At 35.2% G+C, this 20,107-nt stretch overlaps 1 protein-coding gene across 1 annotated transcript in view; it reads right to left on the bottom strand.

The window, feature by feature from the left end:
• Positions 1 to 4,201: 4,201 nt before the first annotated feature.
• The window catches only part of KCNG3 (potassium voltage-gated channel modifier subfamily G member 3), an 86,326-nt gene continuing 70,420 nt past the window's right edge, over positions 4,202 to 20,107 (bottom strand). Inside the window, exon 2 of the mRNA XM_053709355.1 lies at positions 4,202 to 4,847. Coding sequence (XP_053565330.1) covers positions 4,202 to 4,847 — 646 coding nt within the window. The remainder of the gene's footprint in view (positions 4,848 to 20,107) is intronic.

The raw sequence follows: 20,107 nt of genomic DNA, 5'->3' as shown, positions 1-20,107 counted from the left end.
GTGCATATGAACTATATGTTGGTATTATGTGAAAGAAATTATTCATACTGTAAACTATGAACCAGTGTATATATCAGGTTCCACTTCATAATGTAAGTGACGCTATCAACTAAAGGAAGTGTCCCACAATGTGTTGTGGTTTCCGTAAGGGTATTGTAGTATAAGTGAATATAGTATGTGATGTGCTGTGTATATACTGATAAATAATGACTTACGCTGGGTGCCACCATGCTCACTATCCAACTCCCCAACAACTAAGCATCACATTACATGACTGATAATGGTTATCATTATTTATCACTATATACGCAGCACATCACAAACTTTTTTTTTAAATATGTATCTATAATTTTTATCCAATAGTGTTTACATGAGTGTAACTTATTTTATATGTGTATATATTTTGTTTGGTGCCACATGTTTAATGCTCTATGCTCTAAGCAAGGTTTTCAGTCACACTAACTCGATGAGTGTAAAAGCGATTGCGCGCTCACTCTTACTTTCAAATTGTAATATGCGCGCTCTTTCTGTCATGCACAAAAAGCCAAAAAGAACTATATGGCTTGTGTGCAACAGTTAGCGCGCCACTTGTAATCTAGCCCATAATTGCACCTGAGCATAGAGCTCTAGAGAGCTGAATCCCCAAAAAAAGTTTAGCGTTTATTTCAAAAATATTTATAGAGTTTTTACTTAAAGGGACAGTATACTGTAAAATAGTTTTTCCCTTAATGTGTTTACAATTGCTTTTTTTACCAACTGCAGAGTAAAAAATGTATGAAAATTTGCTTTTTAAGGCTTATTTGTGTATATTATAGCTCTGATTTTGTGTTTTGAAGCCACAACCTAATAAAATAGGTTGAGCTTGTAGGTATAATCCGATCTCATTACTGTATCACATTGTGCACATATACCTGCTTCTTTATCTTATATCTGTCCTTAAAACAATCACCAGTACTTTGAGAGAACAATGGAAAATCAACATTTTATTACCTTATCTCTGCTATATCGCACTGGGAGTGTAATTTCTTCTGCTGGCTGTGTTTACAAAGCTTATCTATAGCTGGTACGCGCGGCCACAAACTTTCATAATAGGTGGGGATACCACATGCTAAATTAACAATTTCAAATGCCAATATAAGGGTAAAGGAGCTACTTGTAAACAATTTAATACACTCCAGCAGGTAAAGTGGATCATTCGGAACAAATTAAAGGGGAGAAATGTTTTGAGTAAACTGTCCCTTTAAGTCACATAGCAAAATAATTAGTCAAAAAACGTTTTAAATAGATCAAATAAAAATATATTTATTTTATTAAAATGTAGCCACATCAATGGGTTTTAACTCTTCACATTAACACTCTTAACATTGTAAGAATCAGTATAACAAAAAAGACAACGTATATTGGTAATCATTTAATAGGACAACATTTACTAAGCAATAGTAAAGTCATATAACTTCCCAAATTTGTTGTAAAGTCAAGGTTTACATTAAGTAGACCATTAATTAAATATGCACTAACATAAGAATTTTCCTTCTAGTAAGCAAAATAGATTTAGCTCATATATAAGACAAATATGATTATTTCTTTAGAGTGAGTATAGTGCATATTCTATACAATAGAGATTAGAGAATGTTTTTCTCTCTGGAGAGAAAGCTCTGCAGTGCCCATACACCAACAGAAGTGGAAGGCAGGAATCTGCTTATTAACCATTGACCAAGATATTTGAATAATAAGGCAAATATTACTAAATTGTATGTAGTTGAATATAACAAGTTAATCTGAATAAAATCCTATAGTGAATGTTTTTGACTTTTAAACACATTTCAGACATAACAAATGTTATATCACAATGTTTATAATGTACAATGTTTATAAATCAATAAAAACCCTTATCTTCTAGAAGAGTAAAATAAATGCAATTACATTTATGGCTATTTTAGCTTAGTGCCTAAAAATGATAAGCGACACCTAGTACAAAATATTCATGAAAATAGATCAAATAAATATTTATTATAACAATACAGAATGTACCTAGCACATAGTTCTTTCTATATCCATTTTTCATTAAACTGGATATTATTTTACTCACAAGTATTTGAATATATGTAAAATATATTTATAGGGAACTCAATACAATTCACATGATTTTTTTTTTTTTTTTAGCAATACCTATTTATTTCATGTCATATGATATCTACTTCACAGCATACATATGTTGAAATACCATTTGTAGTGATTTCACCAGAATACTAATTTATATATTAAAGGGACAATTGTATGAGATTATTCTAACTAATGCCTCTAAATAAATATTCCACTGAAAAAAATTCTGTCTTGCTGATTGTGCAAGTTTTAAATATAAATAGTTTTATTTTATTGTCTTGTAATATGTTGAATATCTAGTAATTTTGCACTGGCTAACAGGGACCACTCCCACAATTCTATTGGTCAAAAAAAGTCTGAAAAGGCTGGTATGTTCAGCACAATAACATCCTTGATGTAAATAATACATTATGAAAAACTCCTTCCCTTTTTTTTTTTGGTTTAGATTATACAAATAAACCATATAAATAATATCCTTTTTAAGATGTGTAATATTAAAACAGATACTTTTTTTAAATATCAATACATGTACACTGTGAACAATGGCCACAATTTAAGTTGATGTGTTTATCTGTAAGAGATACAGCACATAGAGACAGTGATTCATGATTTCAATGGTGTATGACAGATTTCTACCTTTATATGCCTTACTATGCAACTTGCTGGAAGCGTTTTTATGTCATGACCCCAGTACTGACACAGTAAAGGATAATTTATTTTCTGTGCAAAAGCTGAAATGTCACCAGTTTCAAACAGCACGGATGTAAAACTTCTTTATGAAGCATTCTTTTAAATAAAAAAAAAGAAAACAATAAATACATCAAAGTATTATATCCAGGTAAATGTTACTAAAGTAATGTCTACATCTAAATGAGTCAAGTGAATTATCAAATGTATATGGCTGTTTAATATAATCTCACATTTGAAGAAAATAATTTGATACAATAACATTTCATAGGCACTATTATTTGTACTTTAAAGCTAACCTCAGATGGATTACCCAAAACAACATTTATTGTAACTTTATAAACAATGCTATCCAGAAAACAATAAACTATATCTAGAATTTTATGTTTATTAAAGGGACATTAAACTTCTGGGTACAACTACAGCAGCATGGTTACCACTCAACTGTGCTTGCATCTCTCTTTAAAGATACTCTCTTATTTTAACCCCTTAATGACTGACGTTCCCCATTACATCTACAAGATCTGCACTATAAACAAGCCAGATAAAGAAGGCTTTTTATCAACCGCGGTCGTTAAGGTGTTAACACTTCAAAAGTGCTGGTTAGTAAAGCTCTGTATCTTCACATCAGACGCTGACATCTTTAAATATTCTTGTAACCTGTGACAGAAGTGGTACAAATTCCTAATCAGTGACACTGTTTTCTTGACAAGCCATATAATGCACTCCGTTTTAGTGTACACAATAGAGAGCAGGAGCTATACTTATTTGCCTAGGCTATATTGACCTATATTATTCCTAAGGGCTTTTTTTATATTTTATATCACTTTTAAACTGGTGAGAACGAATCATATCATTGTAGTTTTACTCTGCACCTTTAAAGAAAAACCCTGTGTTTGAGTCGAATCTGAAGCTCTTTTTTTAAAACAAAATAATGCACACATTAAACGTAGTTTGTTTCAGGTATAATATAGTCTAAATATGAATATAATTTTTAGTCTGGGAAAAATCATTTTTATTATTATATCAATAAATCATTGAATCTAAAATTAGGTTCCTCCAACTATTTAAATATTTGTAAGGCATTTCCATGTATACTAATACAAATTTAGTTTCTGTACTTCAATATCTGTGTTTTACACATAAATTCTGATTGTTTATTTTAATTAAATTCTATATTTGATACATTCTATTGGCTACATACTATTAATGACAGTAAATACAAAACTACAGTACCATTTTTTTTTTTCAAACAATCTTGTACTACAGATAAGTTTGTATCATTTGGCATGTTTCTCTAACACATAGTGCTCTGTGATAAGGTTCCTCTAGTGACACTGACGTAGCTGTCACATGTAAAAATAGCTCTTGGCAATGCTGTTAATGGAACGTCTGATGAACATTGCAAGTACTAATTAAGGAATTCATTTGACAAGCTTCTGCCATACCTTGCAGATTTATACTTAAGCTCGTGATAACACTGTACAAAGCTGTGGTAGATAAATGTTATAGGCAAGGCCAGTAGAACAATTCCACTAACCACACATACTCCTCCGAGTATTCTTCCTGGAACTGAGATGGGATACATGTCACCATATCCCACAGTTGTCATTGAAATAATCACCCACCAGCAGGCTGCAGGAATACTAGAATAATCCTCATTTTTCGTTTCAAGGTCCAAACCATGTTCAAGAAGCTGGGAAAGTGCTCCAAAGATTGCCATGGCAACACAGATAAAAACCAGCAACATGACCATTTCTCTATAACAACGTTTTAATGTTAAACCAAGTGTTTGTAGGCCGATAAAATGTCTGGCAAGTTTTATTACCCAGAATATTCGCATCATCCTCAGAACCCTCAAAGTGACTCCAGCTCTTTGTAGTTGAGGATTTTCTCCTGTGACGATTGTCATGAAAACCGAAACGTAGTAAGGAGAAATGGCCAACAAGTCAATGATGTTCAAAGGCCTTTTTACAAATTCGCATTTATTCTTGGAGACGATAAATCTCACAATGCACTCTGCAGTGAACCAGCCTATGCAGATAGCTTCAATTATTCTGTTGAAAGAAAACAAAATGAAGAAATTATTATTTGTAGCAACATTTTAATTAGATGTGTTTTTATTCCAAAACGTTAGATGCTTAACATTACATGTAACTGACAGGGGGAGGGGCAATAAATATGTTCCAAAATTGAGCAATATATTATATTTATATTTAATTAATCAAAATGTTCCCATATAAATTCTTTACCTTCCCTAGTGAAGCATATGGCTGTATATAAGCCTATTGGATTTTGGGCATACAGCAGTAAAGATGTTTATTCAGAAAAGGATTTTATAATATAATGTATAATTTATATTTTTAAGCAAAAGCAATATTTCTGCTTCACTTAATAATACCAGCGCACGCAAATGTGTGTGCTGGTATTAACAAGTTATCCACAATGCGAACACGACTTTGCATTCGCATTGCATGGAAACATTGTGCTCACAAGAGAGTGCTTACATAGGCTCCAATGGGAGCCTCATTCTCATGCCGTGAGACACGGCAGAGAACCTAATGCAGCGAAGGGGGTAAGTTGTGCAGCGATGGGCAGCAAATGATAAACATATATGAATATGCTTATATACATATATATTTATGCGTTAATATATGTATATTCACATATTAACACATAAATATATATGTATATAAGCATATACATATCCATTTACACACAGTTCCCCATAGACCGCTATGTAAAGGGACTTTCCAGTGACATTTTTATTTTTCTAACACCCCACTTTTAACCCCTAAAAAACTGCTTTGTGCAGTTGTTTTTTCCATTTTAACAAAATGCTACGTTTCTCTTAAATTTGGGGTCAATTGGGGGACATTTAATAAATGACCCAAATATCTGATATTGCAGAAGCAATAACCAGCCACTTGTAATGGCTGGTTACTTATTGCGTGCCCATAAACGGGCAAATTTGCAAGTTTATGGGCACACAATAAATTAGCGCTTCACTTGTAATCTAGCCCAAATTATTCTATTACTGGCACCGTGCAACTTTATTTATAATTCACATTAAGTATAGGAGCAGGGGGCATGCTGCTTAGAAGCCTATATCTCAGGCATCTAAGTAGCTACAGACCCCCAAGACCCACTGCTGGGAAGGTAATCGCCTAACCTTTTTCCAACAGTGTAAGTCTTGGGAATCTGAAGAAGAAAAAAAAAAGGTTACAAAAAATTATTTAAAAAGGTTAAAAAAAAAAACAACTTAAGACAGCCTAGCAACCAGGTGGGAAAGTGCTTAGCACTCAAAGGGTTAAAATCGTATATGCTCTATATATGCTCTATCTGAATCATTAAACAAAATGTTTGGGTTTTAAGGCCCTTTAAAAACAAGAAGTTGTGATCTCAATCAGCAACAAACAATATGGAATGTGAAATAGTTTATTCCTGGTCACAATGATCCAATTGCTGATAGATATTTTGTTTAAAACGATTAAAGTAATGTACATTACAAAAATGCGATTATGAAATAAAAAGAAATATTTTAAGAATGGCATTGCTAAACTTATTTTCTTCATGAACGCTGTTATCTTTCCTACAAATCTTGTTAGTAGTATGAGATATAACATATTTGTCTGTTAAATAGATAGATGATAGATAGATAGATAGATAGATAGAGACATATTTCTGTAATGCCCAATACTGATGGGCTCTGCAATAGTGAGAATTAGTTGCAAACACCTTGAATAGACCTTTATTGCAAGCTGGTAAAACATAGAAGTATGTAAGCTGTGGGTAAAACAAATAATGATGTGGGGGCCGGCGGTTTAGGGGTTAAAGGTATGTTTAATGGTGGAGATATGGGAGGCCGGAGGTTTAGGGGTTAATAACTTTATTTAGTGGCGGCGATGTTGGGGAGCGGCAGAATAGGGGTTAATAACTTTATTATAGTGGCGGCAATGTCGGGGTGTGGGGAAATAGGGGTTAATATATTTGGCATTGTGGATGGGCGGCAGATAAGGGTTTAATAACTTTATTGAATAGTCGCGATGTGGGTGGGTGGCAGATTAGGGGTTAATACTTTGTAACACTTTAGTTATGAGTTTTGTGAAACATTTTTGTTACACAAACTACTAGTTTCAAGTGGCGGTATGGATTGTGTCGGTATAGGCTGTAACGCAAGCATTTTAGTCTCACCGCAACACCTGTAATACCGGCGCTATGGAAATCCCACGCAAAAAAAAAATTTTTAGTGCAGGATTGACGTTGTGTTACAGGCTAAAATGCTTGCAGTATAGCTATACCGACACAACTCGTAATATACGTTCCTGGCCATTACACTGAAATTGCATTTTTTCAGCGTTAAAAGCCGCAACGAAAAAATTGTAATCTAGGTGTATATGAAATAAAAGTTCTAATTATATGCATATCAATATGGATTATTGCCATCATTAGTTTTATTATTCAGTACTATTCAGCAAGGTAAGAAATCCAGTTATATGATTTCCCAGTAAATGTATTAATTGAAATGTTTTTGATATATTTAAAAGTTTAGCACAAGCTTAATTATAATGTACATTTTACTACCAAGGGGAGGATCCCCTTTGCTTTTAAACATGTCTGGAGTATTTCTCTTGAGGATAGAAAACAAGACATAAGTCAGCTCCTTACATGATGGTAAAAGAGACATAAGTTAGATGTTCACACGATGGTAAAAGAGACATAAGTCAGCTCCTCACACCATGGTAAAAGAGACATAAGTCAGCTCCTCACACCATGGTAAAAGAGACATAAATCAGCTCCTTACATGATGATAAAAGAGACATAAGTCAGCTCCTTACATGATGAAAAAAGAGACATACGTCAGCTCCTCACACCATGGTAATAGAGAGATAAGTCAGCTCCTTACATGATGATAAAAGAGACATAAGTCAGCTCCTCCCACCATGGTAAAAGAGACATAAACAAAGAACAAAGGCTTGCTGTCCATTAAACCTAACTTTTATTGACAATGTCCATATTAAAGTTACACATCCAGAGTGTCTCACATCCAGCATGTGTAGGGTCAATATTGGCTTATGCTTTTCAGCTGTAAAGCCGTAATCATAGCCATATGGTCTAAACCGACATTTATAAGACATGTAAAAGTGCATGATTGGCTGATACACATTGATTACCTCCCCAATATCTGACATAAGTCAGCTCCTTACATTATGATAAAAGAGACATAAGCCAGCTCTTTACATTATGGTGAAAGAGACATAAGTCAGCTCCTCACACCATGGTAAAAGAGACGTAAACAAAGAACAAAAGCTTGCCATACATAAAACAACTTTTATTGACAATTTCCATATAAATGGTATACATCCAGAGTGTTTCTGTCACGCCGCTCCGCTCTAGCCGTTGCTAGGGGTGTGGCGTCTCCTTCCCTGCTCGTTGTCAGGGGCCGCATCGGCTCTGGATGCGTGCGTTACTGATGTCATCGCCGCACACTCCGTATGCCGGTCGGAGCTCAGAGGCATGAATCTACGCCTATTTAAATGTTTTTAGAATGATCTGTCACTGCCCAAGTATAGGTGTTACTTTGTGTGCTCCTGGGTGTGACAGATCATTCTTTCTTGTGTCTAATATCATTAATGAACCTGCCTGCCTGACTACTCTACCTGCCTTAACCCTTACACTGCTGGATTGATCACTGTTGCTGAACCTGCCTGTCTGACTACTCTACCTGACTTAACCCTTAAACTGCTGGACTGCTCTACTGTTGCCAAACCCTGCCTGCCTGACCATTCTAGTGGTTCATCCACTGCTCTGCTGTTGCCGCTGGGGACTGTCCTGCCTGGGGTGAGTGCCGCCTTCCTCATCTCACTAACTTTCTCTGCTCTGGGATATTCCCTATCATTCCACCTCGACGCTGGGATAACAAGACTACTGGCCAAGTTTGGTCTGATAGAGAAGTATCCCACGAGCATTACATTTTCACATCCAGCATGTGTAGGATCGAGACAGGCTTACGTGTTTCGGATGTAAAGCCGTAATCATAGCCATATGGTCTAAACCAACATTTAAAAGTGCATGTTTGGCTGATGCACATTGATTACATCCCCCTGTCTGACACAAGTCATCTCCTTACATGTTGATAAAAGAGACCATAAATCAGCTCCTTACATGATGGTAAATGAGACATGTCAGCTCCTTACAAGATTATAAAAGAGACATGTCATCTCCTTACATGATGGTAAAAGAGTCAGCTACTCACATCATTGTAAAAGAGACAAAAGTAATCTCCTTGCAGGATGCTCTGTTTAGCAGGTTTGAACATAACAATTTTCTAACCCATTAGACACCTAATACTAAAAAATAAATCCATAAATCTATTCAATCAATACTTTCAAAGAAGAGCAATCACATCATTGTTTAGAGGTTGATTTAGACATAGCTATTTTTTATTTCATTATACTATATATTAGGGGAGAAATTATCATTTAAAACAGAAGAGCCTCCTCTAGAAGTGAAATGATTGGTCAAAATACAATGAACACTTGGTTCTCTAGACACCAATTTTAGAGAAACAAACTGAAGTGGAGGAGATATCTGTACAACACTTTCTACCAAAAATAAGCCAATTGACACCAGAGACCCCATATTATAAAGAATATAGTCCTTCTTTAAAACAATAGGTCACATAACCCACTAAATATAACATATATACTGGATTTAATTTTCACATTCTTAAGGTTGAACATTTTTATTTTCTAACCCCAAAAAAATATACAGGCACCCAAGTATAATTCATAAAACTACTGCACCATCTATCGTAACTAGGTTTATTTTTTGGAAGACTTGGTTGCCATTTTGTTAAAACTGATTTTTATTTATAATAAAAAAATGCAAGATATGCAAAAATATTGAAAACTATTGTTTCTAATTTTTTAACATTCTCACAGATGTTTTTGAAACTTTTGCTATGCGCACAAAACGCTGAATTTACAATATCTTACGCACGCAATAACTTATTACCCCATAGAAGTCAATGGAGAAAAAAAAGTGAAAAAACCCTACGTGTGCACAAACCCGGTCACATTTTCTCCAGTATGCTAACCTGACATGAAAATATCAATATTTCCCATTATATAAAGGTATATATATATACAGATATAATATATATATATATGTATATATATATATATATATATATATATATATATACATATATATATATATATATATATATATATATATATATATATATATATATATATATATATATATATATATGAAAATCATAAAACATATTATGCTATGTGCAGGACATTGGAATGTAAAATATTTACAGTAAATACATAGTTAAGATATTTATTAAATATGAATATTGCATGAATATGCTTTTTTATTTCTTCATCTACTTAACTGCAAAGGGCTCCAATGCCCCCTGTCCCCTCAAAATAATGCAACACACAGCCATTAATGTCTAAACTGTTGGCAACAAAAGTGAGTACGCCCTTAAGTGGAAATGTCCAAATTGGGCCCAATTAGCCATTTTCCCTCCCCGGTGTCATGTGACTCCTTAGTGTTACAAGGTCTCGGTGTGAATAGGAAGAAGGTGTTAAATTTAGTGTTATTGCTCTCACACTCTCTCATACTGGTCACTGGAAGTTCAACATGGCACCTCATGACAAAGAACTCTCTGAGGATCTGAAAAAAAGAATTGTTGCTCTACATAAAGATTGCCTAGGCTATAAGAAGACTTCCAAGACCCTGAAACTGAGCTGCAGCATGGTGGGCAAGACCATACAGCGGTTTCACAGGACAGGTTCCACTCAGAACAGGCCTCACCATGGTCGACCAAAGAAGTTGAGTGTATGTGCTCAGCGTCATATCCAGAGGTTGTCTTTGGGAAATAGACGTATGAGTGCTGCCAGCATTGCTGCCGAGGTTGAAGGGGTGGGGGGGTTCAAGATTTTTTCTCACTACTTTTTACATTTTATGTTTCATTTTTTCACCACATATCAGCAAGTTTTAGGCTGAAATGCGTCAACATAACTACAAGTAAGCTAATTACCTTTATCTGAATCTAATGGTTTATATATTCTGCAGTATTATTTTTGTTTTTCTCCAATAGATCATTTTAGGAGAATTTGTATATCCATGGTGATATCTATGGATTTTTGAAGACATAAGAAGTTCACTACACCATTCTTCCAACACCTGCATCTTTCTTCCCAAATTTGATAACATTTTTTAATTTTTTTTATATCTTTCACATTTTTATGATGTTTTTTATGTCATCACATTTTTCACATGTTTGATAATGTTTTTCTTGTGATCAGTCACATTCAAGATTTTTTCTCACTACTTTTTACTTTATATGTTTCATTTTTTCACCACATATCAGCAATTTTCATTTTTTTTTTTCACCACTAATCAACAATTTGGATTTTATCTCTAATCTTGGACTATTTTCTTTCTAATATTTGAACACAAAGGACAAAACGTTTATTATATTGAACTGGACGGGACTGCTTTCGAACTGGGACTCTTTTTGGAATACACATTAATCACCTTCTATATCTACCCTATTTGGGGGGATTTACCACCATATACACACAGTTGCTTTTTATTCAGATACTGCTTGTATTTATGGACTTTTGTATGTGACTTTTATTATTGTGATTTTTTTATTATTGTGATTTTATTTTTGAATTATATTTCTGTAAAACATGGATCCATTCATTTTACTGTATTATATTGAATTTTATTACATTGCATATTTTATTGTTATTCAGGAGTCTAGGAATTTCTTTAGTTTTTTCATTCACCTACTTTAGCTTTTTTGGCGCTCACTTCTCAACTTACACTATTGTACCTACAAGTGTCCAGGATTTGTTCAACTTCATATCCATGTGGACGTATGGATAACTGGGTGAATACAAAGTTCAGAAGGACATTTGAGTCTGTAAGCATTTGGATATATTACTTTATCAATTATGTAAGGTCCAATATAATGGTCTGACAATTTTCTGGAAATTGAGAGAAGTACTTTCTCCTGTAGCATAGGTAGGAGATGGGATTCTATGTTTGTCAGCATGAGTTTTATAGATTTTTTTTAAATATTGTAGGTTGTTATTTAGTTGAGAAATATTGCCCTTGATTTGTTCAATGAAAGATTGAGTGCCAGGTTGGTTAAATGGGGTGAGATGAATAGGAAGGAACTATAGATGATATGCTAGGTTAGAAAAAAAAAAGAGATTGTTTGGTGGATGAATGAGTAGAGTTATTATAAGAGAATTCAGCTAAGCATAAAAGTTCATTTCAATCAGATTGTAAGAACAATATATCCATAAATGTTGTTCAAGTACTTGCTTGATTCTTTCAGTTGGGCCAATACTTTGTGGATGAAATGCTGTGGAAAAGTGATGATCTATTTTAAGTGATTTACACATGGAACTCCAGAATCTGGAGGTGAACTGAATACTTCTATCAGAAATAATCTCATTTTGAAAACCATGTAGTCTAACATATTCTTTAAGGAAGGTTTGTGAAGTGGTGCTGGCATCTGGAATGGAAGGTAGGCTTATGAAGGGAACCATTTTGGTTAGTCTATCAACGATAACAAGAATACCAGTTTTTTTCCCCTTAGATGATGGTAGGTCCACGATAAAGTCCATGCTGATGGAATCCCAAGGTTTTTCTGGAAGGGGTTGAAGTAATCTGGCGGGTAACTGTTTTGAAGGTTTTGTTGCATTGACATGAATCACAGGAGTTAACATTGGATTTCACATTGTCTCTTATATGTGGCTATCAGCAATATCTAGTTATAAGGTGAGTTGTTTTCTGTACACCAGGATGTCCAACTAAAGGAGAATCATGTGTGAGTTTGAGAATTTCTTTTCTGTTTGAGGGTTAAAAATACATTTTAATATTCTTGTAGAATATACCATCTTGAAGAGATAAAGTGACACCATTAGGAAGAGGAACAGTGGGTGTTTCAGAAGTCAAAGTTTCATTTAAGGTAATGGTAAGTAATACAAACTTTGTATGAGATAAAACAGGAGTATCATCATGATTAGTCTCAGGATAGAGAGACTAGAAATAGCATCTGAGTTCCCATTTTTGTTTGCTGTGAGGTAAGTTAAAAGAAAGTCAAATATTTCAAAGTACATAGCCCAGCATGCCAACCTGGAATATAATCTTTTATCAAATTTGAGGTAGGTAAGATTTTTGTGATCTGATTGTCAGTAACTTTTTTCTCCAACTGTATAATTCCTTTCAGAGGGTGTAAGTTTGCAAAAGGGAAAAGCAATAGGGATCTAAGGGCTATTGGGACTTTTTAATTTAGACAAAATCACCCCTAGAGGAAAAGCAGAAGAATCAACTTCTAACACGTATGTCAAATTGAGATCAGGTAAACAGTGAAAAGGAGCAGTAGTGAACATTTCTTTCAAAGTATTGAAAGCTAGATCAGCTTCCATATCTCATCCATATCTCAGACAAAATGGATACCTTTTTTTTGGAAAGGTCAGTAAAACGAATAATTATATTGGAAAATCCTTTTATAAATTCTCTGTAGAAATTTGCAAAGCCAATTAAATGTTGTACTTCATTTTTGGAGGCAGGAGTGGGCTATTTAATGATGGCATCTATCTTCTTTGGATCCATTTGAGGAAGGAAAAATTATATAGCCAAGGAATAAGATAGAGGTTTTTTCAAAAAAACACTTCTCAGGTTTAGCAAACAAATAATGTAACTGTAACCTTTCCAATACCTTTTTTTACTTGTAGTCTGTGAGTTTGTAAATATGAAGAGTAGATGAGAATGTCATTGACGTAATGCAATATTAGTTAACCAAAACTTAGTTCCCATCCCATCCTACATATTGACAGGTCTTCTTGTTACAGCATTATTTCTGAATTTATTAATAGCCGGCTACACAAGATATTGTTTGTATCTAACTGCTTGATATTATACAAACCAAGTACAATGTTTCGCATCTAGATACATGATTCTCAGGGGTATTATTCACACACTTTTGCTATATATTGATATCTAGATAGTTTAAGCAGACAGAATCTATTACACTGAGCAGCTGTGCTAAAGTTAACTGTGCAAGCAAGAACTTTATAATTACATCTAGAGAGTTTAAGTGTTTTTAAAGGTGTATGATTGAATAGTTAAACCAATAAAGATAAAGGGGCCGAATTAATAATGTGCAAATGGACATGATCCGATATTGCGGATCATGTCCGCTGCACATCGATAAATACCAACAGCATACACTATCAGCATTTATCATTGCACCAGGAGTTCTTTTGAACTGCTGGTGCAATGCTGCCCCCTGCACATTTGCAGCCAATCGGCCGCTAGCAGGGGGTGTCAATCAACCTGATTGTATTGGATCGGGTTGATTTCCAGCGATGTCTGTCCGCCGCCTCAGAGCAGTCGGACAGGTTATGGAACAGCAGTCTTTAGACTTGTGTTTCTGGTGAGTATGAAGGCTCGCCAGAAACACGGGGCATCAAGCTGCATACGGAGCTTGATAAATATGCCCCAAAGTATGAATGGTTAAAAATCGTTCCTGTATTATTCAGTGAGAATTTTTCCTATATAATTGTAGGGGTAAAGCACTCTTTTATGTTACAGACTTTGTAACTCATTTTTCTATGAGTCTCTTTAGTGCTATATTGCCCCCCTAACAGGTGCTTGTTGATTACAAAAATATTTGGCACCTATAGGTACTTACCATTAGTACTACTTTACCTACTATCTTGTTACTATAGTCCAAATAACAGGTTTGATGAATATAATATGCAAGCCAGATGACAAGCTTAGTTAATAGAAGGCAAGTGAAACAAGCTGCAGTTTGTCATACGCAAAAGGAAGACAGGATTCAATGGTATTTACTTTGTGAGTCAATCCGGAGAGAAATCTTAACAGTCAAATAAGTAGAAACTGAATGACATCTTAGGCAGATGCTTATACTCGTGGCTGTTTTCTTAGGAGAAACCGGCTGTTAGAAGTTGTATGAGGAGTGTGATCTGAGTAGTAAGGTTCTTCTGGGTTTGTATCCGTTCAGGTGATTGTCTGTGAAACAGAGAGAGACAGGCTGAAGGATCCGGTGCTGTGAAAAGGAATTTCGATGCAATGTTGGAAGATCCGGCTCAAAGTGATAGAAGTTCAGCAACAGCAATACAGAGTGTGGATGGTCACAGGCAGGCTAGAAATACAAAAGATCCAAGGAATCCTGAATATAGTAAGTAATAAAGCTAATCCTTTAGGAAAGATTATAGCTTACTGCTTGGCGTTAAGCAATAAGGTCTTTGTGAAGCTGCCTTAAGTATGGTTTGAAGAGGGAGGTGCTTAGAGTTAAAGTGATATGACACGTAAACTATGATGAATTTATCTAGAAGGTCACAGAAAATGTAATTTATAAAGTACTGAAACGAGACGGGGCGTTACACAAGCCGAACAGCATAAAACGGTATTTAAAGTGACCATATATTATTCTGAAAGCCATTTTCCACTCATCTCCAATTTTGAGACATAGTAAATTATAGTTGTCTCTCAGATCAAATTTAGTGAATATTTTGGTATTCTTCAAACTTTCTATAAGTTTGGATATTAAAGGTAAGAGATAACTTTTTTTTTATGGTTATCCTTTTGAGTTGTCTGTAATCCACTATTGGTCTGTACCATCTTTGTTAGTAACAAAAAATATTCTGGCACCTGTAGGAGAGGTGGAAGGTTGGATGAATTTTTTCTTCAAGTTTAGATCCAGGTAGTCTCTTAAGGTCTTAAATTCTGGTTCTGATAGAGGGAATATGTGGCTAACAGGAATCGTGGAGCCCTCTAATAAATATATAGGATAGTCATATGGAAGGGTGGCAGCTTCTATTTCACAAAATACATCTTGATATTCACTGTATACACGTGAAATCTGTGTTGTTTCATTTACAGTGTTTCCAATATGAAGGATATCATGACAATTTTTTGCACAGTAGGCTGACTCAAAAGTTTGGTTTCATAGTCTATTTTAGGATTATGTATTGAGAGCCACGATAATCCTAAAACTGATGAAACAACATCAATGTTTTAGTATTTCAGTATGTCCTGAATCAAATGAAATGCAAAGAGGTATAGTTTGCTTATTGATGGGACCACATTTTGCCATTCTTCCATAAAAAGTTGTAATCTTAGTGGTTTATGTTTATCAGCGCAGGGGATGGAGTGTTCCAAGACAAGAGTTTTATCATTAAAACAACCACTAGCACCGAGTCTATAATAGCATTCAGTGGTAGTGTTCTTTTTTCCGAGAGTTATGAAGAAAGGAACTAAACAGTGAAAGAGGTTAAGATCACTGTGACATGCAAATAGACAGAAAAAAAAGGTAGTAGGTGATCTGATGAAGCACAATAGAGGTATAAAAATTATTAATCCTCCTTCAACATTTTACCTCCTTAGCAAAAGGATAACCAATGACCCTTACTTCTATAGGTTAGATTTTTTGTGGGTCAGTGGAATGGGTACATTTTGGTTGTATGGGGTAGTAAGTTTTTTACAGCCACTGAGGAGTCCTAGATCAAGCTAATTCATCTTTTAAAAAATTAACTAGGCCTGTCTTGTACTGGTTCTTCAAAGCTGAGTCGTTCCAAGTAGTGTCGGAAGCCCATATGAGGAATTAGGCTGAATTAGGCTGTATAATCCTCTACAGGATGTCTGCCTGGGTATAGTGAATGAGATTATTCTCAGGCATCTCAGTTTTGTTAGAATCATCATACAGTTGAGACATTTCTCCCCAAAAGTCATCTAAGGAATTAAGTAAAGGACTATCAGTTTCTCAAAGAGAGTGTGGCCACTTAGCTGGATCACCCTGTAAAAGGGAAATAATAGTCCCTACTTTAATAGTCTTTAATAGAACAATGAATAAAGGCTCTAAACAGGAGACAATTTCTATTACATTTGTCATTCATTATTGCAGGAGGTTCAGGAGTAATTGTGAGAGATTATTTAGTTTTGTAAATCTGCACATGCTAGCTGAATATCTCAAACTCTTTTAGTTAGGTATTTAAGCCTTTGGTTAATAGTTTCCAGAGTCTGTGATAGTGACATATCCCTTGCGCTGCTAATGTCATTTTAAATCAAAATGAAGCTGACATGCACTACCTCCAAATTACGTGCCTTTAACCCACCTGTTACAAGACATGCATTATCTTTATTCTGAATGGCTGTAAAGCATTTGGTGATATTTAAATGACTTTAAACTTTGATAAATCATTGAAAAGAAATTTGAAAAACAATTTTAGTAATCAGTTGACAGCTAAAATTAATAGATTACTATATTTTGCAAAAACATAATTCTGTGTTTTGACATCACAGTGAGAATAACCAGCTAACACTGATGTAGATGAAAAAAATATAAATACTGATATATATATATATATATATATATATATATATATATATATATACATATATATAGAGAGAGAGTACAAAAAGAGGAAGAAATGGTATAAATATCACTATTTCAAGCAAAGGCCGGGGAACCAGCACTCTTTTAGACCTGTAGTCAAACAGCTCAAAAAAATGACTTTAGAAAACAATTTATTAGTTAAAAAATAAGAAAACCACACATTTTTCTAAAAAAGCAGACATATCACGTCTCTATTAGACCTGCATAGTGCAAAAATAGAATCTTAAATGGACATAGAAGAAAAAACACTCATATAAAAAACCTCTGACAGGTCAATGTAAGCACAAGGCGCCAGTGTAGCTGCATGAAAAGTACAGTAAGGATTCTATCTCTTTCACTTTTTGTACTCTATATATAAAATGTATAGTCTATATGTAGATATATAACATATACCCTTCTTATACAGCTGTTATCTAGCAATTGCTTCCCTCTTTGTTTTTTTCTTGATATATATATATATATATATATATATATATATATATATATGGGTGCTTCTTACTAAGACTGAAGACCTCACGTAAAGTTAGGGCTAAACATGACATAAATACAAACACAACATAAATACATTAAAATAAAGAAAAAAGGGGGTGATACAATGGCACTACTAAAAAATCAACTAAAACTTCCTATAGCTCAGATTTCAGGATAGAATAAGGTAATTGAAAAATAAATAGAGCTAGGGGATGCTGTGTATAAATTGAACTAGGAAAGAAATTATTAGGGGGTAAGTAACCCACCTAATGAAAGTATAACACATATAGATATCTGACTGTAATCTCAGAATTTACAGGTTTGCCAATCTTATACATAAATGGACAGGCAGGAATGGTTATTTAAAATATAACTTTTAATAGAGTTAAATTTAGAATAGGGAAAACAAACTTTATGTTAAAAACACTCACACTCCAGATGGCTTCACAAGCCATTTCTATAAATCCTACTCCCCTCAGATTTCTCCAATTCTCTATAGGGTATTTAATGAGGCATTAAACAGAGGTAGCTTTCGGAAGGAATTCCTTGAAGCCTCAATTACCACCATACTAAAACCGGGCAAGGATCCTCAGGACTGTGGGAGCTACCGTCTGATCTCTTTACTTAACATAGACACTAAACTTTACGCCAAGATATTGGCAAATCGCCTTGCCCGAATCACCCCCACCCTGGTACACCCAGACCAAGTGGGATTTATACCCCGAAGAGAAGGTCCGGACGCCACACGACGGGTTCTGGACATATTATTGGAAAGTGCAAGAGGAGATACCCCCACGTTAGCCCTATCATTAGACGCTGAGAAAGCCTTTGATAGGGTGAGGTGGGAGTACTTATGGGAAACTCTGTGCGCCTTTGGGATTCCAGAACAATTTAGTATTGCAGTTCAAGCTCTCTATTCTAGTCCGACTACCAGAGTTAAGGGAATAGGATTTAAATCCAATAGTTTTGACATAACAAATGGGACAAGGCAGGGTTGCCCCCTCTCCCCACTCCTGTTTGCTCTCTCTATCGAGCCACTCGCTCAAGCTATCAGATCGGACCCGGATATTTCCGGCTTCCCTATTGGTTTCCATCAACACACCATCTTTTTATATGCAGATGATGTAACTCTTTTGCTCACAGATCCATTCAGGGTCACTCCCTGCTGTGTTTAAAATCATCTCTAAATTCAAGACCCTAAGTTACTATAAACTGAATTTTTCTAAAACTGAGGCTTTATATATCAATGTTACACCTCAAGATCTCCTTATTCTATGCGATAGATATAGATTTCAATGGTCACCCCACTCCCTAAAATTACTAGGTATTCACCTCTCCCCAATGTCTCCACTGTCGTCTTCAAGAACTTTACGGAGAGAATTCCAGAATGGAAAAAACTATTGGACTCCTGGGATTTTCGTGAAATTTCCTGGACAGGCAGAAACGCGGCCATTAAAATGTCTTATATTCCAAAGATTATCTATCTATTTCGCACTATCCCACTCAATTTACCTCGGCCAACTCTTAATAAACTCCAGAGCCTCATCACCTGTTATGTTTGGAAGGGTAAGAAACCTCGAACGTTGAGACAAATTCTTCAAAGACCTAGTGATAAAGGCGGTCTAGGAATGCCTAACATCATTCTCTACTATCAAGCGGCACGCCTAGCTCATCTGATAGAGTGGGGTCGCAATGATAGCCCAGCCTCATGGAGAGAAGTGGAACAGTTACTTCTCCCTTCAGACTTGGAATTGACAGACCTCCCTTGGATACCCTCCCATTATTGGAAAAGTCTCCTTACAACACATCCGGTGATTCTAGACACCCTTCGTTTCTGGGATCAAGCGAGACACTTAAATTCGATCGCTCGCCATCCTTCCCCATGCCAAACCATTACTAGTGTTCTCTTCTGCCTACCTGATACTCATATCTCCAGCTGGTCTTCTCTCAGAGCAGACCATGTAGTTGATCTTTACGATCATACTAGAGGTATGTCCCATTTAACGATTTGCAATAAACTACAGATTTCAGCTCCGTTAAAATTTGAGGCCTTTCGTCTTTGTTCCATAGTCAGATCATGGGGATTCCCCAGAGAGAACCTTAGACCTGTTACAGTATGGGAACGGAGATGGTCCCTACCTCACAAAATTAAGGGAACCTTGTCGTTCCACTATGAGATCTTACTATATCCCTCCTCTCAACAAAAAGTTTCGCAGTTTATAGCTTGGGAGACCGAACTTAACTTCACGGCTGACGCCGACTCCTGCTACAGAGAACTTAAGTCTATGAGAAAATTATTACATTGCACATCCCTCTGGGAACTCCACTACAAAATCACAGTAAGATGGCACTTAGTACCAGTCACCCTTCACAAGATATATG

Source organism: Bombina bombina, chromosome 4 (assembly GCF_027579735.1).
Source record: "Bombina bombina isolate aBomBom1 chromosome 4, aBomBom1.pri, whole genome shotgun sequence".
In the NCBI taxonomy this organism is placed as follows: Eukaryota; Metazoa; Chordata; class Amphibia; order Anura; family Bombinatoridae; genus Bombina; species Bombina bombina.
The sequence above is the reverse complement of the archived record's forward strand: the minus strand, read 5'-3'. Positions and strand labels throughout refer to the sequence as shown.